General features: G+C 45.1%; 1 protein-coding gene across 14 annotated transcripts in view; it reads left to right on the top strand.

Moving 5' to 3' along the window:
- FRMD4A (FERM domain containing 4A) overlaps positions 1 to 25,782 on the top strand; it is a 688,079-nt gene that overhangs the window by 505,367 nt on the left and 156,930 nt on the right. For all 14 annotated transcript variants that reach the window (XM_063781409.1, XM_054660740.2, XM_054660742.2 and 11 more), the window contains one exon: positions 17,484 to 17,578. In XM_063781409.1, coding sequence (XP_063637479.1) covers positions 17,484 to 17,578 — 95 coding nt within the window. The remainder of the gene's footprint in view (positions 1 to 17,483; positions 17,579 to 25,782) is intronic.

Below are 25,782 nucleotides of genomic sequence, written 5' to 3'. Positions count from 1 at the left end.
CCTGGCAGACTTACAGACTGCCGGAACCTCCGAACCCCTCTCTCAGATCCCAGGGCCCTTGGCTCAGCTCATCTGCTTTTGCTTTCTTGACCGTGATTTTCTGAACATTCCTGCCTCTTGGCTTATCAGTCTGCAGGAGGCTGTTTCGCTTTGCCTGAATTGAGACTGACTTCATATTTATTATGTGGTTTGGCTTCAGAATCAAGACAAAATGTCAGTGCCAAGCTGCCTAATGGCCGACATTAGCATGCGTTAAAAACCTAATAAAACATCGCCTCCAAAATTTCAGGCCAAATTCGCTTCTGTAAATGTCTAACATCAGGTCTCACCCAGAATATCCTGTCGGGTTTCGGGAGATGGGCTTGAAATCTGCCCCAGGCTGTGGGAACGGCGCAGATCGTGCTTGTGTGCTGGGCTTTGTTGGGGGCTAGACCATGAGACATTTCATGCCAGCCACATTTCTGGTTTTCTCTGAAACTGTGTTGAAGCCATGATGCCTGATATCCCTTATGTGTACTTCTTGGGAAAGGCTAACCCGTTTCTTTTGTCTGCTAACGAAGCTTGTGTAACCTCGCGAGATCTCCCTCTACAGAGTCCAATTCTGTGCCCTGCAGTAGAAATGCGTTTGTCTCATAAATGCCTCACCGTCTTCAGTGGACTTTGTCTTACTTAAGTTCCTAATCCCCCTATTCTGTGCTATTTTGAATTCCGTAAACCTCCTCTAACCCTTTGGAAGTATGTAGAATATAGAATAAATTAATATTTTCAGTCCAGGATGGAGGGTGTTACAGACTCAAGTTTTCTTTGGACCCGAGGACACGTGTCTGTTTTCATCCATTAATTACATGCCAGAAGGGAAGGGGCTGTGTGGCTTTTACATCCTTGCTCGCCTGACTTTCATGAAAATGCTGTTTAGGAATAAATATTTTTCAGCCCAGAGTTGATCTTCCCTCTTTAGCCTCCCGGGAGAGCAGTATCCGTACTGTACTTTTTCATTACTCTCCTAGCCCAGTAAGGGTGTCTTTTTAATTGTATCGAAAACGACATCATCAGCTGAGCAAAATGTATCTCTCTAACATGCACCTGCCAGTCATCCACAAGAGCCATGGGGAGGTAACGCTTTAGGGAGAGGATTCACAGGGGGAGAGCACTTAGGGAACTTCCAACTTAAATGAAAAGCCAGTGCCATGTCTCTGGGCATATCACTGGGGCCGGAGAGGGACTTCTTTTTCTTCTGGCCAATAAATGGAATTTTAACCCCAAAGAACCGATAGGCAGAGACAGGTGCAAGGAGGAGAAATCCTATAGTAAATGCAGCGGGTATTTCTGAGCGGACACTGGGAATAAGAAAGTATGCTGTGTAGGGCAAGGCTGCTCAAATAAGTTTAATTCCAAGGGAAGTGGCCTGCATTCTATTCCCCTCACCGTGTAGTGATGATTTATTCATGGTTCCCGAGATGAAGGATGACAGCTCACCCTGAAGGGTATTTAGATTCTGATCAGAGAAGGTCTTTGTCAAAGTGAGGAGGGGATAATTTTAATAGGGATTCAGTTACTGATTAAGGAGAAAGGGGGAACCCTCATTTACTGAGCACCTCTCATGTACCAGGTCCCTTGTGAATGATCATTTATTGAGTCCTCGTGACAGCTTTGGGAGGTAGAGGTTATTGTTGCAATGTTCAAAGTGAGGCAGATGCTGATCAAGGTACACATCGGGTAGAACTGGCTTTCAGAGCCCTGAAGGCCGATTACAAATTCACCACCCAGATTCCATGAAACAGACACGTTTTAGGAGAATCACAGCACAGTTATCCCTTGGCATCCACAGGGCATTGGTTGCAGGACCCTGCTAAGATACCAAAATCATCAGATGCTCAGGTCCCTTAGATGCAGTAGTTCCTTCTTATCTGCGGTGTTACTTTCCACGTTTCAGTTATCCACAGTCTGAAATGATTCAATACAAGATTCCAGAAATAAACCATCTGTAGGTTTTAAATTGGGTGCCATTCTGAGTAGCATGAGGAGATCTCATGCTGTCCTGCTCCACCCTGCCCAGAACAAGAATCATCCCTTTGTCTGGCATTGCCACACTGTATAGACCAGTGATCCCCAAGCTTTTTGGCACAAGGGACCAGTTTCGTGGAAAACAGTTTTTCCATGGACCAGGGTGGGGAGGGGCAAGGATGGTTTCAGGATGAAACTGTTCCACCTCACATCATCAGGCATTAGTTAGATTCTCATAAGGAGCATACAGCCTAGATCCCTCGCATGCGCAGTTCACAGTAGGGTTCGGGTTCCCGGGAGAATCTAATACTGCTGCTTAGGTGGTAATGCTCGCTTGCCCACTGCTGTGCAACCCAGTTTCTAACAGGCCACGGACCAGTACTGGTCTGCGGCCCGGGGTTTGGGGACCCCTAGTGTTGACGCTCCCCACCTTTAGTCAGTTAGTAGCCATCTCAGTGATCTGATCAACTGTCTCAGGATGGCAGCACTTGTGTTCAAGTCAACCTAACTTGATTTCATAATGGCCTCAAAGTGCAAGTGTAGTGATGCTGGCATTTGTTAGAATTGTTGTATTTTATTATTGGTTATGGTTGTTAATCTCTTACTCTGCCTACTTTAAAAATTACACTTTATCATAGATATAGGACAAAAAACAGTATATATAGGGTTTGGTGTTACCCATGGTTTCAGGTATCTACTGGGAGTCTTGGAAAGTATCCCCCAGGAATAAGGGGAAAATGACTGCAAAGTGTGATATCATTTGCATATAACCTAAACACATCCTCCTGTATACTTGAAATCATCTATTGATTACTTTTTTTTTTTTTTTTTTTTTTTTTGAGACAGAGTCTTGCCCTGTCACCTAGGCTGGAGTGCAATGGCACAATCTCGGCTCACTACAACCTCTGCCTCCCGGGTTCAAGCGATTCTCCTGCCTCAGCCTCCTGAGTAGCTTTGATTACAGGCATGCACCACCAGGCCCAGCTAATTTTTTTGTATTTTTAGTAGAGACGGGGTTTCCCCATTTTGGTCAGGCTGGTCTCAAATTCATGACCTCAAGTGTTCCACACACCTCAGCCTCCCAAAGGGCTGGGATTACAGGTGTGAGCCACCGTACCCAGCTGTTACTCTTAATACTTAGTGTGATGTAATGCTCTATAGTTGTTATACTATATTGTTGTGTTATTTATTATTGGTGTATTGGTTTTTATTTTTATCTTTATTTATTTATTATTTTTTGTTTTGAGATAGAGTCTTGCTCTGTCACCCGGGCTGGAGTGTAGTGGTGCAATCTCAGCTCACTGCAACCTCCACCTGCTGGGTTCAAGCAATTCTCCTGCCTCAGCCTCCTGAGTAGCTGGGATCATAGGCACGTGCCACCATGCTCAGCTAATTTTTTTTTTTTTTTTTTTTTTTTTTTTTGTATTTTTAGTACAGATCGGGTTTCACCATGTTGGCCAGGCTGGTCTTGAACTCCTGACCTCATGATTCACCCGCCTTGGTCTCCCTTAGTGCTGGGATTACAGGCGGGAGCCACCGCACCTGGCCTGGTTTTTTTGTTTTTAAGTATTTTTGATCCATGGTTGGTTGAATATACAGATGCAGAACCTGTGGATATGCAGGGTTGACTATACTATTATTTTTTCTGTAACTTAATCTTGGAAGTGATATATTATTATTTTTTAACCCCCTCTGAACTTGGCTCTCACCACCATCCTGCTAAAAGGCAAGCTTTCCCTTTCCAGTCTGATGGCAATAGAGACACAGTCTTCGAATGCCAGCCACAGCTGAGGATAGCAGATGTCATACGAGCCACACCTTCCGTCCATTACACTGGAAAAGTAGCAAGTGGCTGGTCCCTGTGTTCTTGGTTAACAGACACTCTTCTCTGCTCTTCCTTGAACATCGAGCAAATGGAATAATTCAGTGTGCAGTGTCATGAAGATATCTAGTTTGAGTTGGTCCTGGTGTCATTTGGCCCCGTGGAAAGGTACCAATCTGCCAATGTGTCATTTGATCTTATAGAACATACCTCACCTCCCAGTGAGTGCACGGGCAGCTTTTATCTGAAATAGTAATTTATTACTCACTGCAGGACAAGATGGGGTCATTACAGAGTCTGCAGGGCAGGCTTTCTTTTAACAACAACAACAAAAAAATGGAAGTGGCAGACCAGATGGCCATGGAAGATGGAGCTTGGAATCCCAAGATGTTGCTTCGTTTATCATCCCCATATTTGCTATAAATATCTCAGAATTTGGGCTGCAGACTTGGCAGTCCTATCTGGCAGAGGCAAGTTGAGCACTGCCTGTCTTTTTGTGTTTTCTCCTTACCGAAACAGTTATCATTTCATTAATGCAGAGAGGCTTGCCAAGGGGAGCCACGCTAGACTCACAGTCCTGGTGACATTGCCCTGAGCAGGCTGGAGTCTGGGGGTTGCTCTATTCATCAGGAGGCCTCCCTAATGAACACCTGCCCGCCTCCCAGAGTCCCCCGGGGATCATGAATAGAGCAGGCTCCCCAGCCGGCTGGCTGGCTTGCGAGCACTTTGCATTTCTAGAGGAGCAATCATTATGTACGCCTGTCAAAGCCTTCCCATTGGGCATCATTCAAATGCATGGATGAGAAAGCCTCTCTCCCACATGGGTATCAGTCCCAACTTTTCAGAGAACACAGGGACCAGACTGCATCTTAGGAAAATATGGAAGAAACTATGTGGAAATAAGAAGATGACACCCAGGGAATAAAAGCATAAAGGGGAAGGAGAGGGACAAATGGGGAGACTAAAAGCATTGCTCCCAGGGAGACCTCACCCCTGGGTTAAATGGCAGCGTCACTTGGAAGGAGAGAGAGAAGGAGGGGAGAGAGAAGGAGCTATTAAAGGGAGCTGTGACTTTGTTGGTTTGGGGAGGAGTTGGGTGAGGAAGAAGAGGGCACAGATATAGGGTTTGGGAATAGGGACATGACATATCCTTTCCTGGGGACACAAGTATCTGTCACAGGCCCCTTCATGGCTGCCTGGAGCTGTGTGATCTGATTGAAACCCAGGGGCTCTCTGGCATCAGTGAGCATGCGACACCTGGTCCCATCTGGCTCTGTGCAGCACCGCAGTCTCTGCCTAGCAGATCTCTCCTTCAAACCAGCTCGAGAGGGTGTCCAGGTTCCATCCTGTCTCGTGGTAGAACAAATTCATATGCCACCCTTTATTCTGTCCTATTCTACCAACAGGAAACTTTCATTAGGCACCTACTGTGTGTCAGGGACTGTATTGGGGTGTAAGTCCACAAATGTCGATCAAATGTGATCCCTCCCTTCCAGGAACTTACTGTCTGGCAAAATTCTATTGCATTTAGAAAAGGTGGCTTGGCTTTTGACTTCAGGAGAGGCTGTTACTTGCTAGATCTGAACCCCAGCATTTAAAAGCAAGCAAAGCTTTGTTTAGGAGATCTATTGCACATCGTGGTTATTGTAGCTAATAACAATGTCTTCAATGCTTGAAAATTGCTAAGAGAGTAGTTTTGAAATGTTCTCACTACAAAAATCGTAAGTATGATAGGTGATGGATATGTTTATTAGCTTGATGGGTCAGCCCACATGTGCATATACATGAAAACATCATGTACATCACAAATAGATACATACATATATATCTATGTGTGTACGTATGTGTGTGTGTGTGTGTGTGTATATATATATATATCTTTTTTTTTTTTGAGATGGAGTCTTGCTCTATCACTCAGGCTGGAGTGCAGTGGTGCAATCTCAGCTCACTGCAACCTCTGCCTCCCAGGTTCAAGCGATTCTCTTGCCTCAGCCTTCCGCGTAGCTGGGACTACAGGTGCACACCACCATACCTGGCTAATTTCTTTGTGTTTTTTAGTAGACACAGGGTTTCATCATGTTGGCAAGGCTGTCTCAAACTTCTGACCTCAGGTGATGCACCCGCCTCGGCCTCCCAAGGTGCTGGGATTACAGGCGTGAGCCATCGTGCCCAGGCAGATACTTATATATTTAAAATCAGCACAAGAAATATATTTCATGTATCAATTTTTTTTAAATGTAAGAATAAAAATAAATTGAAGAATGGATTTAATTTAGTTGAGTAAAAAGCAAGGCTTTGGAGTCAGCCCTGGACGGAAGCCCTTGTAGGTCCCACACCCATTGTGTCTTAGAACCTTGGACATACCACGTAACATTTCAGAACCTCAGTGTCCCATCTGCAGACCATTGCAGGGTTGCTTTGAAGATTGAACGAGATGATGTAAGCAAAGCTTACAGCGCAGGCACCATGCAGAAGATGCTGGTGCTAGGAGAGGGGCCCCTGTGAGTCTAGACCCAAGCATCGTTTCCATTTCTGTCAGTGACCACTTTTACCCCTTTCCTTGATGTACTTTGTTTCTTTCCTTCCTGCTTCAGAGCTTCGAGACCTGCTCTGTCCCCTAAGTGTAACATTAGTGGGGGCAAAGGGTGGAGGTGTGGCAGGCACTTCGGGGCCACCTCACCTATGCTGGTAACCAAGGTGCCCACCCTCATCCTGGACAGGTTTCTGGCCTCCTCTAGGCTTTCCTTTCTGCTGCTGTCATGAAGTGGGCTGGGCAGATGGTCTCTCTGGCTCTTCCTATAATCCTGGGTGACCCATGCCCACCTGTGTGCCGCGGTTCAGTTCTCCCACTGATTCGCTCTGTGAATTTGGCAAGTTGCTTCTCTGGCTGTATCTCAGTTCCCTCTATCACATGGGGGCAATCCTGGTGTCTACTTCAGGTGTTTCTGGTTTCTAGGGCTGGCTGCGTGAATTCATGTGAAGTAGCAGCTGCAGGCAGGGACAGGTGGGCAGTGTTGTTGGCAGCTTTGCTGTTCTGCTGCAGCGATGTGATGCCACTGTCACTCCTAGACTAGAGGTAAAGGATTTGTCTCATGTGCACGAATGGATCCCGGTTCAGGCTGGGCAGGGACCTCTGGGTAAAGAGATGCCACCTCTGGCAGGCGGGTCTCTGATCTTGGCTTCGGGGCCTCCCCCACCTGTTCTGGGTGCCTGAGAGCCAAGACAGTGCAACTCCATTATTCTTCACACCCGTCTGCCTACAGGAAGTAGCCTCCCTGTGTCCCCTGCCACAGAACCCAGGGCTGTGCTGGAGAGGCAGGAAGGAAACCAGCCTTCCCAGCTAAGCAGCAGGGCGACAAGGAGGGGAGTCGCCGCCCAGACCTGCTGGCCACACAGTGGACAGAGCTGCACAGAGCCACCTCATGCTCCCCCCGCAGCAGCTTCCCCTCCCCGGGAATAATGAGCAGCCGCTGAGCCATTGCTGGGCTCAGAGCCCCCATGGGGATGGAGAGAGACACACAGTGACAGCCCAGGCTTCAGACCCGGCAGCTTGCTCAGGCTCATTTATTCAAAGCTGCGCTCCTTCCCCTGCTCTTTCCCTCTGGGTTTTCCGAAAAGCTAACCCCAGCCCCTGGTGTCCAGAGAGATGGGGGCAGACGGGCCACGTTTTACACGCACTCCCAGACAGCCCCTGTCTGCCATCCCACAGCTGCACCCACTCCTAAAGGGCAGGGAGCTACCCATCCAGCAGGTCCCGGGGTCCCGGGCAGAGTGGGTGGGCAGGTAGTGCTGGGCACAGAGCGGCGGCTGTGGCTGTGCCATCCGGCCATGCGTGTCCAAACCCTGGCAGCTTAGCAGTCACTGGGGGCTCTGCGGTGACAAAGGAATTGTCAAAAACACCCTTGGCGAAGAGCAGGAGCTGAGAGGGTCGCTCTTCAGAGGAGACCGTGGTTCCTCCCAAAGCACAGATGGGTGTCACTTGACGGTTACTGCTTGTTTGCTGTTTGAATTTTTTTTTTTTTTTTGAGACACAATTAACTCAGAAGTGGCAACTCTTTTGACTTAGAATCTGTGAGATGCCCCAAGGGAATAGGATAACAAGAAGAAGCTTAAGGGGCCTGCTTCACCATGGAGTGACCCAAGGTCGGCTGAGACCAAGGCCCGCCTGCCTTCCCCACCCAGAGTGCCACAGAGACAGTGGAGAGAGAACACCAGTGTCAATGCAGGCTTCACACTGAGATCACTCATGTCACAACCAACCAGTGCTGAGTTCCCTTCAATTACAGGGAAACGAGGTCTTCGGGGTTTCCATCTGAGGGTGTATGAGTTTCCTGTGTCTGCCATAACAAATAACCACAAACCTGATGGCTGGAAAATAACAGAAACTCACTCTCCCAAATTTCTGGAGGTAGCTGGAGGGGACAATCGCTTCCCCACCTCTTCCAGCTTCTAGTGACTGGGGTTCCTCGCTTGTGTCTTCATCACTCATCACTCAGGTCTCTGCCTCTGTCTTCTCTCCTGTATGTCTGTTTTTTAAAAACCCTCTGTATCTCTCTTATAAGGAGGCAATATATCCCAGGACCTTGGGAGGCCAAGGCAGGTGGATCCCTTGTGCTCAGGAGTTTGAGACCAGCCTGGCCAACATGTTGAAACGTCATCTCTACTAAAAACACAAAAAAATTAGCTGGGTGTGGTGGCACATGCCTATAATCCCAGCTACTTGGGTGGCTGAGGCATGAGAATTGCTTGAACCTGGGAGGTGGAGGTTGCAGTAAGCTGAGATCATGCCACTGCACTCCAGCCTGAGATCGTGCCACTGTACTCCAGCCTGCACTCCAGACCCCATCTCAGGAAAAAAAAAAAAAAAAAAGGAGACAATATAATGGCACTTAGAGCCCACCAGGATTAGTTCCTCCTCCCAAGGATCACGTCTTTTGTGATGAAAGGTAATACTCACAGGTTCCAGTGACTGGGATGGGTACATATGTTTTTGGGGACCACCATTCAGCCCGCTATAGAGTGTAACAAATCATGTCACACAAAGTTTACCACAACACAAGAGCACATGTGCCAAGTGTGACTAAGGTGCCTGTGTTGAGTGCTGTAGAAATCCAGAGGAGGGAGAGAGCATTTGTAGGCAGGATGGTCAGGGAGGGCTTCATGGAGGAAGTGGGCTTTGAGCAGGATAAAATTTAAATGGGAAGGGGGAGGGGGAGAATGGAATGTACAAAGATTTGGAAATAAAAATGAGATCGGTGTTTTCTTTAGTTCAATCAAATAGATTGAACAGAAATGGATATTTTTGTAGGGAACTGGGCAAAAGTGAGGTTGGATAGGTAAACTGGGGCTGGGTTCAAAGGGTGGTCTTAAATACCAGGCTAGCATTTAGAACTTGATACTATATGGAGTGGGGATTTTGTTTTGTTTTGTTTTGTTTGAGACAGAGTCTCACTCTGTCACCCAAGCTGGAGGGTAGTGGTGCGATCTCGGCTCACTGCAACCTCCATCTCCTAGGTTCAAGCGATTCTCGTGCCTCAGCCTCTCGAGTAGCTGGGATTACAGGCATGTGCCACCACGCCCAGCTAATTTTTTTGTATTTTTAGTAGAGACAGGGTTTCACCATGTTGGCCAGGTTAGTCTCAAACTCCTGGCCTCAGGTGATCTGCCCACCTCGGCTTCCCAAAGTCCTGGGATTATAGGCGTGAGCCACCGTGCCTGGCCACACATGGAATTTTTTAAATAATTTATGATTAGGATCTGAAATAATGAATACAAGTAACATTCCATGCCAGGCATATTCTAAGTACTTCATATAGATCAGACTAATTTATTTAATTCTCAAAACAGCCTTGTGACCTGGGTATAGTCATTATCCTCATTTAATAGCTGAGAGGAAACTGAGGCACAGAGAGGTTTAGTAACTTACCTGAAATTATATAAGAAAGACAGGATATATTAACTGACTAGATTCAAGAGATCATGAAGGATGCAGATGGCGTTCAAGTTTTTTCGAATGGGTGAATAACACTCTTAGGAAGTCAGGATCGTTTGTAGGAAAGGAAGAAGCTAAATTTAATAATAACATAAGGAATAAAGGCTGGGTGCATTGGGTCACACTTGTCATCCCAGCACTTTGGGAAGCCAAAGAAAAAGGGTCACTTGAGGCCAGGAGTTCAAGACCAGCCTGGGCAACATAGAAAGAATCCATCTTTACAAAAAAAAATTGTTTTTTAATTAGCCAGCCATGGTGGTACATACCTGTAGTCCCCCCGTACTCAGGAGACTGAAGCTGGAGGATCACTGATCCCAGGAGTTGGAGGCTGCAGTGAGATATTATGGCACCACTGCACTCCAGCCTGGGCAACAGAGTAAGTCCCTGTCTCTAAAAACAATAATAATAATAACATAAATAATATCTTAGTATAGGAATTCTTTTTATCTACAGTAGTTCATCATTGTACAGATGAGAAAACTGAGGCCCAGAGAGCTTGCGTAATTTGTCTAAGATCATCTATCTGGATAGACACATGTCAAGTTTAAGTTGGTGGCATAAAATATAAGTGATGGTAAATACCAGGCTAGCATTTACAGCTTGATACTGTATGTAGTATAGTATACTGTGGAATATAGTATTCTGTGAGGAATTGGTGAGGTGCCTGGGTGCTACCTCATCCTTGAATTCCTTTCCCCAGAATTTACCTGAAGGGCTCGTGGAAGTCACCTGAAAGGATGTTGTCATGTGGGTGTGTGTATTAGTCTGTTGTCATGCTGCTAATAAAGACATACCTGAGACTGGGTAATTTATAAAGGAAAGAGGTTTAGTGAACTCACAGTTCCACATGGCCTCACAATCATGGCGGAAGGCAAAGGAGAAGCAAAGGCACATCTTACATGGCGGCAGGCAAGAGAGCTTGTGCAGGGGAACTCCCATTTATAAAACCATCAGATCTTGTGATACTTATTCATTACCATCAGAACAGATGGGGGAACCACACCCATGATTCAGTTATCTCCACCTGGCCTCACCCTTGACACCTGGGGATTATTACAATTCAAGGTGAGATTTGGATGGGGACACAGCCAAACCATATCAGTGTGCCTAGAGCACTTTACAGCCCTGCAACACGTTAAGTGCTGTTTTGATCATTCTAGTTGGTTGTGTCCTGCCTGGAAGAAGCAGGCCAGGAAGTAGTCAGGACCTGATCTGTAACCCTGTAATATGCTGGGAATGTGAACAGTTCCCACTGGAATCATCCAGTGTTCTCAAGAACTCAGATCTGGGTGCTGGAGCCACAAAGCACTGACTGAGAGCTCCTCCCCTTTCTTCCCTAAGTATTTAGAACCAGTGCTTTCCTTTCCTTGCTAAAGCACATGGCTGAAGCCCAGGTTTCTAAGCCCAGTTGGTGTTGGAAAGACTGTCCTATTAGCTCTGTGAGTGGTGCCACTGAGAAGTATATGTTAAGGAGGGATGTTTGCAAGGAGATTTTATTTGTCAGGTGTCAGGAGAAATAAAAGCTAAGAGGGACAATGGAAAAAGAGTTTGAGATACAAAAAGAAAAGAGAGAAACTATTTGAGTGAACAAAGTTAATTATAGGCTAAGAGAAAGCCAGTCTTAGATGTAATGACCTCTTAGGGCCAGGACGGCTGATGGCCCACAAGAGGCTAATTCTGACAAACCCAGGGAGCACAGGGCTGCCTTGCTCACGTGGCCTCTGGGCTCCTGCCCAGGTTGTCCAATAGAATGCGACTGGGCTACAAGCTGCCTTTCTGGCCTTGCTCCCAGTCCGATCCCTGCAAAGCTCCACAAATGTTTACAGCACCAGTAATTGGCAAATTATACTCAGCGGGATTCTGTAAACATCCCTTCAAAGCACATAAGAGCAGATTGCTTTCTGCTTGCCCAGCAACTTTCTCTGAAGGAGTTTAAGAAACTTTCAGAACAATGTAGTATATTAATCACTGTCACATCAGCGGGGGATATTGTCTTCATTTGCAAGATCAGGAAATCAAGGGGCTGATGCCACAAATTGTTTTAAATCAACTGTACAGAAAATAAAAGACTCAGTGCCTGAATCAATCAGGATAGGCTAGGTTATGCTGCAATGACAAACAACCCCCAATGTCTCTGTGACTTAAACAGTGAAACGATGTGTATTTCTCACTCTCACTACATGCCCATCCATCAACTCTCACTCTCATTGACAGAGCAGCCACCTTCTAGGCTGTTGCCAGTCACCATGACAGCAGAAAAAATGTGTGTGGCTTTAAAAGCAGCTAAGAGTCAGGAGTTGTAACCTCAACATCTTCTGGGATCCATTTTCTCCCTCTTCACGGCCTTTATTTCTCCATTTGTAAATTGCAAGTAATAAATGTAGGCTTTTCTTCCTGGAAATTGATACATATGGTCTATAATAACTGTTGTGTAAAGTAATGGGACTGACCTTTTAAATTTTTTAACAAAAGATATAAATCCAGATAGGTACAATTGTTGAAAAAGTTTATTTGAAAAGATGAAGTTTGTTCCAGCCAGGCAGCTACTGCTCAGAGCCTTTTCCTTGACTTCAGTTTATGAGTCACCAAGAAAACTTGTTTTCTTATTGTAGTGTGACAGGCTAAATCAGAGAGACATATCACCATGGTAAGGCAAAAACTCAGTCTCCACAATGCTTCCATGGTGGTATCCATTACTCTGGTGAATTCTTCAGTGTGTTAAGCCATCTCTTTATTCTGCAGACTCAGAAACCTGATTTTTCATTCTCAGGGGAAGACTCACATTAACCAGGTTGAAAGTACTGATGTATAAATCCATAATGTCAGTGCACTGGTTTCAAGTGAGTCATGTAGCCTTCACTCAGCCAGGGCCCTTGAGGCATGATCCTTAGGCTCTCACCCTGGAAGCAGGGTCAACAGAGGTAGAGTGGCAGAGGGATTACACTTGTGGGCTTTGAAACTATCAGACCTCCTTTCCCCCTTTTTCCTTTTTTTTTGATTGTGTCAAAATATATGTAACATCAAACTTACCATTTTAACCATTTTTGTATGTGCAATTCAGTGGCATCAAATGCATACACAATGTCATGTAACAATCACTAATATTTCCAAAACTTTTTCATCATCCAGTACAGAAATGCTGTAACCATTAAGCAATAACCCCCCATCTGCCACCACCTCTGCCCGTGACAACCTCTTTTCTATTGTCTCTATGAATTTACCTGTTTAATTACCTCATCTAAGTGCAATCATACAATATTTGTCTTTTTGTGTCTGGCTTCTTTCACTTAGCATAATGTCTTCAGGTTCCATCCACGTCAGGATTTCATTCCTTTTTAGGGCAAAATAATATTCCATGCTGTGTATCTCAACCTTGTTTTGAATCCCAGCTTGGCTGTGAGACCCAGGACAGCCTGCCTGGTATCTCTCAGTCTCAGAATCTTCTTTGGCAAAAGAATGATAATCTCTATTCTGGATGATAATGAGTTCATATATGAGGGACATATCCAGGATGTAGGTGTTCCTTGGGAGGCATGGAATTAGGAGAGTTCAACATAACATGATCAGCTAAAGTAACCCCAGGCCTCCATTTCTGCCACATAAAAGGCCTTACCACCCGGTAAGGGACCCAAATATTCAACACCTATTGGCTAAGATCACGTTTGCTTCCTGGGTTCATCTCCCTTCCCCAACTGCCCCTCCCACCCTGCCTCCACTCACCCCCTTCCATTCAGGCCCAGTCATTCTATGGAGTGATGAATATATGTTCTAGATAAACTATGCCAGCACTGGGAATCATTCTTTCTCTTTCTGGGCAAACTTATGTATCTCTGATCAAATCTGTTGAGATGTAGGCTTTAAAGTTTAGCTCTCTTTTTTTTCTCTCTCTCTCTTTCTTTCTTTCTCTTGCTCTCTGTTTCTCTCTCTCTTTCTTTCTTTCTTTTTTTTCTCTCTCTCTTTCCCTTTCTTTTTTTTTTTTTGAAACAGGGTCTCACTCTATTGCCCAGGCTGGAGTGCAGTGGCATGATCATAGCTCACTGCAGCCTCAATTTCCTGGACTCAAGCAATCCTCCGGTCTGAGCTTCCTGAATAGCTAGGGCTAGTCCCAAGTGCATGCCATCATGCCTGGCTAATTTTTAAATTTTTTTTTTGTAGAGATGGGGTCTTGCTATATTGCCTCTGGGCTTAAAGGATCCTCCTGCCTCAGCCTCCCAAAGTGCTGGGATTATAGGCAAGAGCCGCTGTGCCCAGCCTTAAAGTTAAAATCTCAAAAAGAACGAAATCTTATTTTTATTGTTTTCAAGTTTGGACCAGACCTCTCATCATAATCCCCAAGAACCCACAATAATTACTTTGTAGTCACACTTCATTTTATGAAACTGGGTTGACCAGGCATAATCACCCATTCCTCCTCCTCCATCTCTGTTCACTAGACTTGACTTTAAGTGACTTTTGGCATTTGAAAAAAAAATCAAATCCATTCTCGAGCACAGGAAGATTTATCACCAGTGAAAACGCGTTGACAAATCTGACACAAGCCTCAAGGGCAAACCCAAAAGATTATCAAAAATGTTTCAAGAAATGGCAAGCATCAGAGAAATACAGTGACTACTTTGAAAGCGGTAGCAATCATTTGGACAGGTAAATTATATCACAGACTGTCCCTAACCTATGATGGTCTGACTTATGATTTTTCTACTTTACACTGGTGCAAAAGCAATGCACTTTTAGTAGAAACTGTACTTCCAATTTTGAATGTTGATCTTTTCCCAGGCTAGCAGTATGCGGTACAATATGCTCTGGCAGCGCTGCTCAGCCATACAGTCACAAGAGTAAACAACTGATAGTCTACAGTGTACTGAATTCAATAAAGTACATGAGCCATTCAACACTCTATGATAAAACAGGCTTGACATTAGATGATTTTGCCCAACTGTAGGCCAGTGGCAGTGTTTAGAGCACCTTTAAGGTAGGCTAGGCTAAGCTGTGATGTTTGGTGGGTAAGGTGTATTAAATGTATTTTCGATTTACAATATTTTCAACTTCCAATGAGCTTACCACGATGTAGCCCCATCATAATTCGAGGGGCATATGTATATTGCAATTTATTTATTTTTATTTTGAGACAGTCTCGCTCTGTTGCCAAGGCTGGAGTGCAGTGACGTGATCTCTACTCACTGCAACCTCCACCTCCCAGGTTCAAGAGCTCTGCCTCAGCCTCCCGAGAGCTGGAATTACAGGCACACGCCACCACGCCTGGCTAATTGTTTTATTTTCAGTAGAGACAAGGTTTTGCCATGTTGGCCAGGCTGGTCTCAAACTCCTGACCTCACGCAATCTGCCCACCTCGGCCTCCCAAAGTGTTGGGATTACAGGCGTGAGCCATAGCGCCCGGCCACTACCTTGCAATTTAAAAAGCAGCCACACTACCTCATAGTCACAAGTGATCCAGCAAAGCCTTTGTTATTGGGCAGCCGAATACTTCCTGGGGGTGGAGCTAGTGCTGGCCACAGCCCATGGCAAACACAGCATTTACCGGAAGCTTCAAGAGCGCCCATCTTGCATTCTACTTCGTAATTCATCAGCGACCTTCTGAGATGTGCCACGTTTACTCCACTGCATTCTCGCAGAGTAGACGTTCCACCAGGAGTGAAGGAGGGTCTGACGTATCACCTTGAATTCCCTGTTGGTTATAGAGATTGCTTTTTCACTTTTTCAAAATTAAGTATGAATGGAAGTATAGACTATGAGGTGGTATTGATTTATCACGTTGGGTTCTCCTGTCCATTCCTGTCTGCTGGGGAGGAAGCTTCAAACCCATTCTTTCAGTTTCAGTGGTTTTCATCAGTGAATTGATGGTCATCTAGGCCCTGAGGCTGCCACCCAGGAGCCCAGGAGTGAGACAGAAAAGGGTGGAGCATCTTCTTTGGCTTTTTAAACTTAGCGCTAGCTCTTACTCCGTGTCCCTGTTAAAAGTCTAAGGTCCCTATGGCCTGTGCTGCACCTTGCTTATTTTTCTGTCTCCTACAGCATGTGGGCAGTGCCCTGTACATAGTAGGCATTCAATAAATAAATGTCTGTTGTATTAAACAGTCATTTCAATATCAGGGTGCCAGCATGGTTAGCTCCTGGTGAGGGCCACCTTTACACTTTGGCCCCACATGGCAGAGAGAGGAAGCAGGCTCTCTGGTGTCTCTTCTTATAAGGACACGAATCCCATCTTGGGGGCCCCACCCTCATAAACTCATTTAAACCTAATTGTCTCCCAAAGGTCCCATTTCCAAATACCACTGGATGTCAGAGCTTTAACACATGCATTTTGGGAAGATATAATTCAGTCCATGGCAGTACCCAAAAAGTGAAATAAGAAACCAACTGTCGGCCAGGTGCAGTGGCTCACGCCTGTAATCCCAACACTGGGAGGCCGAGGCAGGCAGATCACGAGGTCAAGAGATCGAGACCATCCTGGACAACATGGTGAAACCCTGTCTCTACTAAAAATACAAAAATTCGTTGGGCATGGTGGCGCGCACGTGTAGTCCCAGCTACTCGGGAGGCTGAGGCAAGAGAATCACTTGAACCCAGGAGGCAGAGGTTGCAATGAGCCAAGATCGCACTACTGCACACCAGCCTGGTGACAGAGTGAGACTCCATCTCAAAAAAAAAAAACCAACAGATAATGAAATAACTTTCCTAATATCTGGTGAGTATGCTTGGAATGGAGTAATTTTCATAAAGCCAATGTATTTTCAAATGCATGACCTCGAGGCTAGTTTAGAAATAACTCTTCTCTTCCGACCCTGTATCCCCATCAGACAGCCTTTCCCTCCCTCCCCCACTTCAGTGCCTGGTGTTCTGTGGTCACTTCAGTAGTAACAGACCAAGGTGAATAACATGTTAACAATACAAACATCTACCATGACTTTATGCCTAACGCTCTGGTGTGCTTCTTTAGACTGGCAGATATCTTTTTTTTTTTTTTTTTGAGGCAGAGTCTCACTCTGTCACCCAGGCTGGAGTGCAGTGGCGTGATCTTGGCTCACTGCAACCTCTGCCTTGCAGTTTCAAGCGATTCTCCTTCCTCAGCCTCCCAAGTAGCTGGGATTACTAAAAATACAAAAATTAGCCAGGTGTGGTGGCGCACGTCTGTAATCACAGCACTTTGGGAGGCTGAGGCAGGTGGATCACTTGAAGCCAGGAGTTAGAGACCAGCCTGGCCAATATGGTGAAACCCCATCTTTCCTAAAACCAAAAAAAAAAAAAAAAAAAAAGCCATGCGTGGTGGCATATGCCTATAATCCCAGAGGCTGAGGCATGAGAATCGCTTGAACCCGGGAGGCAGAGGTTGCAGTGAGCGAAGATCATGCCACTGCACTCCAGCCTGGATGACAGAGCGAGACTCCATCTCAATTAAAAAAAAAAAAAAAAAAAAAAAAACCCTTCTAGGAAACAAAACAGAAGGTCTCTATCTGTTGATGACCCTTGACTTGGCTGTGTGCTCATCAGTGTCATTGTCTATTTGTTTGGGTTTATAAAAATCATTTGCTTCAAAATACTTGAGCTTTGTGACATTTCATTGAAAAAATAATGGAAACCTGAGATTGCATATTTTAGGAAAAGCAGTCTCTCATCACTTACCCTTCTTCCATTGTATTCTTCTTGCAGCCCAAGCTGTTGGCCAAGGAGCTTCTTGACCTTGTGGCTTCTCACTTCAATCTGAAGGAAAAGGAGTACTTTGGAATAGCATTCACAGATGAAACGTAAGTACTGCCTTGAGCCCTCACAGCCCGAAGGGGGGGTCAGTGCAGAACCTGACACTGCTCCACTCCAGCTGTTAGCAGCGAAATCAGCTGCAGACCACTTGGGTCCCATGGTCTGGGGTCAGTCCAAGTTCATCATCTGAATTTCAAAGGCCTTGTGGTCATGCCTGGTACAGCCAAAGGATATAATTAGGGTGATGCTAATATTATAAAATTATTAGGTAAACTAGTTCTTCTAATCAAGCAGGTTTGTGTTCAGACTGAAATGTTTATTTTTTTTTAAGTGGATCTATGTGAGTTTGTTTTCTATTTAAGTTAAATGAAAACTTCTGGAAATGAAACATTTCTCTCTACTGTTGGGATAACAATAACAGGAAGTGAATTTGATGATAAATTCAAAATGAAAATAACCTGTGCAGTTTCAGTGTCTAAACTGAAATAAAGCGACTATGAAAATAAAAAATTCAGATCACTGATCTGATGAGAAGAATATTTGCTTTCAAGGGTCTTTTCAGTTTGGCTCTATAAAGTGGTGTTGTGTAATAGAAGTAAGGAAAATCTTTACTAAAATTTCCATTTTCTTTTTAAGGTACTGTTATCAAAAGAGTATACTGAATACCTGTATAGATTTCTAGATAAAAATGAGCTATTCTAAGAAAATAGTTCATAATTCTCTTTCCTCTGTGCACACACGTACAGTCACAAACACACACACAGACTCTCTCTCTCTGTCTTCCAGATCTTCAGAATTGCAGAGATGATTTCCTAAACTACTAATAGATCAGTGTTAGGTTAGTGGCCAGGCAAGACAGTACAGGGGAGCCGAGGCCCTGGGAATCAGGTGGTGCCACTGAAGCAAGAACAGGTGGGCATCAACATGGGCCAGTGAGAGAGGCAACCAGATGTCCCTGCACATGGCTACACTTGGCCTTGGTGAGATGCAAGTGGAAGGGGTGGTCCTATGACTTATTATCCAAATTGAGACACTGAACAAAAGGGGGTGTCGTTGGGACTGTCTTGGGCAAACTGGACCATCTGGTCACCCTGTAAATCAGGGACATTTCAGGCTGTGGTGTGTTCAGAGAGCAGGCAGCAGGAGCAAAGCCACATCTTCCTCAAGAAAGCTGGGAGGAGCAAGGTGGGCCCCTCATCCTGGAGCCTGCAGGGAACTGGAATGCAGGTGGGAGTGGCCGTCGGTGGGCAGGAGGAATTGCAGGCAGGGCCAAGTAAGCCCAGCTGGGAAAGGTTCAGGGCTGTGCGGGGAAGGACCCAGCACTGCAATTTTTTAAAAAGTTTTTAAACAAATGCACATGTAGAACAATTACTTTTACAAATGTAGATTATTCTCTCCCCTTTCTCCTGAGAATCACTGTAAACCACTTAAATTGCTGTTGAGACTATTTTCACTAATCAGAAGGAAACCCTAAGTTTCAATTAATCATAGCCCCATTGTTCACATTTCCCACTTAAGTTTACTAAAAGATCCCGTGAACTCTAGAGGAGGCCTGATTAGGCTTCCCTGTTGAATAAACAAGAATTGAAAAACGAACGTGTGATCCTGGGCTGAAGGGGAAGATGATGTGAGTCTGCAGAACATTTCAGATCACTGCCCTAACAGCACTGACTGGCAGGAATTGGACCTAGGTAGAAAGTCACTCTTCTCCCAGGGGGGTTGAGAGCACCAAAACCACACGTCACAGCAGGGGGTGCACACACCCAAGTTCAGCTTCCCCATCCAGCTAAGCTGGTACACTCCATGTCTGAGTTCTCCCGGCTCTCTGTGCTGACCAGGAAAGCATGTGCGTGCATGCGTGTGTGCGTGCGTGTGTGCGTGCGTAGAAGCCAGGCTGGATAAAAGTGTCTTGCCCCCTCTAGTAGTGGAGCTGGCTTCGTGGAGGCTCTGTGGGGGGCAGTGATGAAGAGGAGTGAGCCATCCTTCTGGCATGATCCAGAGAAAGTGCAGCCATTTCCATCACCTGCCCCGGAGTCTAGGTGGGAGGGTCTCTCCAGCCACAGAAGGAGTGGCGGCCAGCCAGCTGGAGGTCACTAGAAAACCACTGGAGCTGGCAAAAGATTTCTGAAAAAGAACTAGCAGATGTGCCTGGTGCACCAGGGGAAAGGGCAGGTGTCAGGAGCCCAGAGGAGGTGAAGAGCTGCCTCCTGCAAGGCTGGGCAGTGGTGAGGCCATGACTCAAGGGCTGTCGGTCCTGGCGGTACAATGCCAGGGCCAACAGACATTGGGAGTGCCTCTTTGTTCATCTGAACTTTTCTCCTTTTCCTGGTAGGAAAGAAGAACAAAAGCTGCCCCTGCAAAATAGTGCCCTTGGGTGTTCACCTGCTCTGGCTTGGTGATTCCTAGGTAGTAAGCGCTAGCCTTACAGTACTACATCCCCTGGCCTTGCTCTGTATCATGGGACACTACAGCAAAATTGTTTTATAACCGTGTTTTCTAATTCTGCATGTGTATTGTGAGCATGTGTGTGTCTGTGCTTTATACAGGTGCTACACTGTGTGTTTTACAGTAAAATGCAATCGTAGTTCCATTCTCTATGACAACCTGTGGTGTATCACATGTATTTGTCTATTTCCTAATGCAAATAAAACAAGGCTATCACGTGGAAAGCACTTATAAACTGTGAAGTGCCGTACAAGTGCAAGATACTCTTACCAGCAGCATGATTGTTCCTGAGAGTAGAATTTCTATTAGTAGGCTGAGCATGGTGGCTCACACCTGTAATCCCAGCACTTTGGGAGGCTGAGGTGGACAGATCACTTGAGGTCAGGAGTTCGAGACCAGCCTGGCCAACATGGTGAAACCCCGTCTCTACTAAAAATACAAAAATCAGTCAGGCATGGTGGCATGTGCCCATAATCCTAGCTGTTTGGGAGGCTGAGGCAGAAGAATCGCTTGAACCCGGGAGGCAGAGGTTGCAGTGAGCCGAGAGGGTGCCACTGCACTCCACCCTGAGCAACAGAGTAAAACACTGTCTCCAAAAAAAAAAAAAAAAAAAGAATTTCTAAATAATAGAATGTGTGACTCTAGGTCATATATTGTCAGAGACTCTTTCAGAATTAACTGCTGTTGACATTTTGTGGGATCTAGATGAAACTGGAGAAAATATATATAAAGCAGAATGTAGACAGGAAATTGGAAATTTCTCTAAGCTTCTCTCACTCCATAAGTTGTATTCATTAATAAAGCATCTAAGTCACAGTGTAAGAACTTATGCCCAAGAATGTTTAATATTGTTAGCAATCAACAGTTTTGCAGCATTAATGCTAAGTCTGCTTTCTTTTTTTTAATCTTTTAACTTTAGTTTTGAAATAGACTTAAAGAAGAATTGCAAACATATTAGAGTTCCTTTATACCCTTCACCCAACTTCAACAAATGTCAACATCTTGCAAACGACGTGACTTTCATCAAAACTAAGAAATGAACATTGGCATTATATTACTAACTAAACTACAGACTTGATTCAGATTTCCCCAATTTTTTAGGAGTGCTCTCTTCTGTACAGGATTCGTTTGCATCTGGCCTCCTTTTATTTTTACTAACTCTGTCCTCAGAAAAAGAGATACAGGTGGTCATCTATATAAATTATCTGAATCGTGGTGATACATGCAAACAAAGACATTTTGGCAGCCTTTAATACATCCTGAAACTAACCAAGAGCCAGTTATAAATCCAATGTTAAAATAATTATTGGCCGGGCGCGGTGGCTCACACCTGTAATCCCAGCACTTTGGGAGGCCGAGGTGGGCGGATCATGATGTCAGGAGATCGAGACCATCCTGGCTAACACGGTGAAACCCCACCTCTACTAAAAATACAAAAAATCATCCGGGTATGGTGTCACACGCCTGTAATCCCAGCTACTTGGGAGGCTGTGGCAGGAGAATCACCTGAACCCAGGAGGCAGAGATTGCAGTGAGCCGAGGTCATGCCACTGCACTCCAGCCTGGGCAACAGAGCGAGACTCCATCTCAAAAAACAAAAAAAAGTATTTATATTTTGCTAGAGTTAGGGATCTCAACCTTAGTTACACTTTGGAATTACCTGGGACACTTTATAAAATACCAATGCCTGGGACCTACCCCCAGAAATTCCAATTGAATCAGCTTGGGTGTGACCTCAGCTTCTCAGTTGATTCTAGCGTGCAGGCGAATTTGAAAACCCCTGTGCTAGACAGAGGGCATGTTGCAGTATTTCCTGTGCTCTCTCCCTCCAGAGCAAAGAAGAAAAGCTGATTCTACTTCAGCGTTGAATGTTGGGGTCTAGCAACGACTCATCCCAGGGGCCTATAAAGTTACAGACCATCTCCCTTCTAGCTTCCATTCCTAACAGTAGGAGAACCAGCTTGGAAGTTCAGGTTTAATGTTTCCAGGTGTACAAATAGGGTAACTGAGATTTTCATTTATCAAACACTGGCATCCATCCCTTAGAGAAACTCATTTTTACATTTTTTTTTTGAAATATTTCTATCGCTGTTTTAAGACTCAAATTTCATTTTTTTTTAATGTGAGCTGAGTGCAGTGGCTCATGCCTATAATTTCAGCAGTTTGGGAGTCCAAAGTGGGAGGATCCCTTGAAGCCAGGAGGAGTTCAAGACCAGCCTGGGCAATAGCAAGACCCCCCCATCTCTACCACAAAACAAACAAAAAAAAAAAAACTGTGGCTCACACCTGTAATCCCAACACTTTGGGAGGCTGAGGTGGGCAGAAAACTTGAGGTCAGGAGTTCGAGATCACCCTGGCAACATGGCAAAACCCTGTCTCCACTAAAAATACAGAAATTAAGTGGGTGTGGTGGTACATGCTTGTAATTCCAGCTACTTAGGAGGCTGACACACGAGCGTTGCTTGAACCCAGGAGGTGGAGGTTGCAGTGAGCCAAGATCACGCCACGCACTCCAGCCTGGGTGACAGAGTGAGAATCTGTCTCAAAAAAAAAAAAAAATTAAAAATTAGCCAGGCATGGTGGTGCACACTTGTAGTCCCAACTACTCAGGAGGCTGAGGCAGGAGGATCACTTGAGCCCAGGAGTTCAAGACTGCAGTGAGCTATTATTGCACCACTGCACTCCAGCCCTGATGACAGAGTGAGACCTCGTCTCAACAACAAAACTAATTAAAATCAAGAAGTAGCTTGTGAGCCAGGGGGTGGGGTGGGAATGGAAGATCCCGTTATCAGAAGCTATAGCCTATAACTAACCAACTTTTAAGCTATTCAGCAGAAACAGTCAAACACACCCAAGTTGAAGTAATGATTGTCATAATCTATTTAAATTTTAATTTGAATCTCCTGTCATAAATTTTAAGAATTGCTTGTTGAATGCTGTAAATAAGTATCTTTTATGGTTGATTTTTTGGGGTTTTTTTTCTTAAGAAAAAAAAAGCCTTTAAAAAGTGTTTAGAAATTTGAGGAAGAAAGAGAAGAAACTTGGTTAGCCATTACTCCAAATTTAAAAGACAGGTATAATTAGAATTTATTTTCACATACCAATTAATAATATGGGCTGGGCTTGAGACTCACACCTGTAATCCCAACACGTTGGGAGGCTGAGGCGGGAGACTTGCTTGAGCCCAAGTATTCAAGGCTGCAGCAAGCTATGATTGCACCACTGCTCTCCTGCCTGGGCAACAGAGCAAGACCCCATCTCTTAAAGAAAAAAAAAAGAAAGAAAAGAAAGCGAGTAGCTTTTAACCTCTGGTTTCATCACACCCCCTTTGAAATTTGAAGTTATATTCCCTTTCCTTCATAAAAGTTTACATACAAAATAAATTTTTGCTTACATTTTACAGCACTCACAGACACCCTGCGGCCAGGATGTTAGTTTAAGAACCTAGACAGTAAACAATTAAGGATCTTTTCTTTCAGCAGACTGTATCCTAATTAATTGAATTGCCTGATTGGTGCTGTCTGGGGAGTCTGATTTACCCAAACTATTAAGGTTAAAATGGCCTGGCCGGGCACGGTGGCTCACACCTGTAATCCTAACACTTTGGGAGGCCGAGGTAGGCAGATCACAAGGTCAAGAGATCAAGACCATCCTGGCCAACATGGTGAAACCCCATCTCTAGTAAAAATAAAAAAATAAAAAAAAAGAATTAGCTGGGTGTGGTGGCAGGCACCTGTAATCCCAACTAGTTGGGAGGCTGAGGCAGGAGAATTGCTTGAACCCGGGAGGCGGGAGATTGCAGTGAGCCAAGATCATGCCACTGAACTCCAGCCTGGCGACAGAGCGAGACTCCGTCTCAACAAAAAAAAAGAAAGGAAGGAAGGAAGGAAGGAAGGAAGGAAGGAAGAAAGAAAGAAAGAAAAAAGTCCTGACTCATTGAAGATGCATCTTTAGAACCACTGCCAGGAATGCTGGTGCACGGGAGCGAGCTCGGGTCTGTGCTGTCCTCAGGTCCTCGCGTTTGTTTCAACTGTGACTGGCATCGGCTGGGGCCTCTGAAAAGGGTTCAGTCATTCAGCATTCCTGGCCACAAGCTTATCTACAATTTAAAAATAAACAAAATAGAAAAGCAATTTTCCAGTTGCAGAAGAAACAACCACAAGACACAGCTCTGGGAAAGCAATTTATTTGGAAATAGGTTTGGGATTTCCACGTATTATCTGCTGGACGGTGAGAGAGGAGAAAATCAGTGGCTGCAGCCTCCGTGCCTGGCTTGTAATAACTGCTTCTGGGAACGCGGCATTCGGTGTTCATTACCACCTCTCAGACAACCCATGCTGTGTTGTCGGAAACAACGGCAAACATACAACAGTACCTTATATTTAGTGACCAGAGAAGTGCTTGAGCATATCTCTTTCTGTGTGCAGCTAAGATAAACAAAAAGAACGGTGCCCTCCAAGGAAAGCTTAGGGATGCGGCTTTCTCCCTCCTTTCCTTCCCAATGCAAATGACCGGAGGGAGCTGGGAACCTGGCACAGGTGAGCAGAGTGAATTCTTAATATGGAGACTGTTTGCTTAGGATGGGAGCTGTGTCTACACAGCAGTCCCTGAACCTACAAGAATATGGATCTGTGGGGCATATTGTGAAGCTGCTGTATTCATTCTCTTAACAAATATTTATTTAGCATCTGCTCTTAACCACTGGAGATCCAGAAAGCACTGGCCCTTGACTCCTTGTTGAGCTTGTGTTTGTAGATTAGGAAGTAATTCACAAAACGTGGTGTAGAAGCTGCTAGAAAAGAAAATTGGGGGCTGGGTATGGTGGCTCATGCCTGCCATCCCAGTGCTTTGGGAGGCTGAGGTGGGAAGATTGCTTGAGGCCAGAAGTTTGAGGCCAACCTGGGCATCACGGCAAAACCCCTACTTTACAAAAAAAAATTTGTTTAATTAGCCAGGAGTGGTGGTGTGCACCTGTAGTCCCAGCTATTCAGGAGTCTGAGATGGGAAGATCACTTGAGCCCAGGGGTTCAAGGCTGCAGCGAGCTATGACTGCACCATTGCACTCCAGCCTGGGCAACAGAAAGAGACTCTGTCTCTAAAAAATAAAACATTTTTAAAAAGAAAATTTGGAATAGGCTTACTAAAACATAGTGGAGACAACAATTTATCCTGGGCTGGAGAGCCCATGATTTAGTAATCTGGTTTCCCCAGTATATACCCTACTTTAACCTTCCTGTATTATTAAAGGTTTATAGTGAAATCAGTATCACTGGTCTGTCCCTTTTTTTTTTTTTTTTGAGATGGAATCTTGTTGTGTCACCCAGGCTGGGGTGCAGTGGTGCCATCTCGGCTCACTGCGAACTCTGTCTCCCAGGTTCAAGTGATTCTCATGCCTCAGCCTCCTAAGTAGCTGGGATTACAGGCATCCGCCACCACACCCAGCTAATTTTTTGTATTTTTAGTAGAGACGGGGTTTCACCATGTTAGCCAGGCTGGTCTCGAACTCCTGGCTTCAGGTAATCAGCGCACCTTGACCTCCCAAAGTGCCTGGTCTGTCCTTGATGAACACACATACTATAAGACAAGGATACTAAATATATCAACATTCTTCCATTTGAAGAGCTCCTCTCCTCCCCTCCATCCAGCAACATCTATAAGCATTTCATACACTTGGCCACGTGTGGTGACTAACACCTGTAATCCCAGCACTTTGGAAGGCTGAAGTAGGAGGATTGCTTGAAGCCAGGAGTTTGAGACCAGCCCGGACAACAAAGCGAGACACTGTCTCTACCAAAAAAACAAAAAC

Source organism: Pan troglodytes, chromosome 8 (genome assembly GCF_028858775.2).
Source record: "Pan troglodytes isolate AG18354 chromosome 8, NHGRI_mPanTro3-v2.0_pri, whole genome shotgun sequence".
In the NCBI taxonomy this organism is placed as follows: domain Eukaryota; kingdom Metazoa; phylum Chordata; class Mammalia; order Primates; family Hominidae; genus Pan; species Pan troglodytes.
Note: the sequence above shows the minus strand (reverse complement) of the source record. Positions and strands in the feature narration are given on the sequence as shown.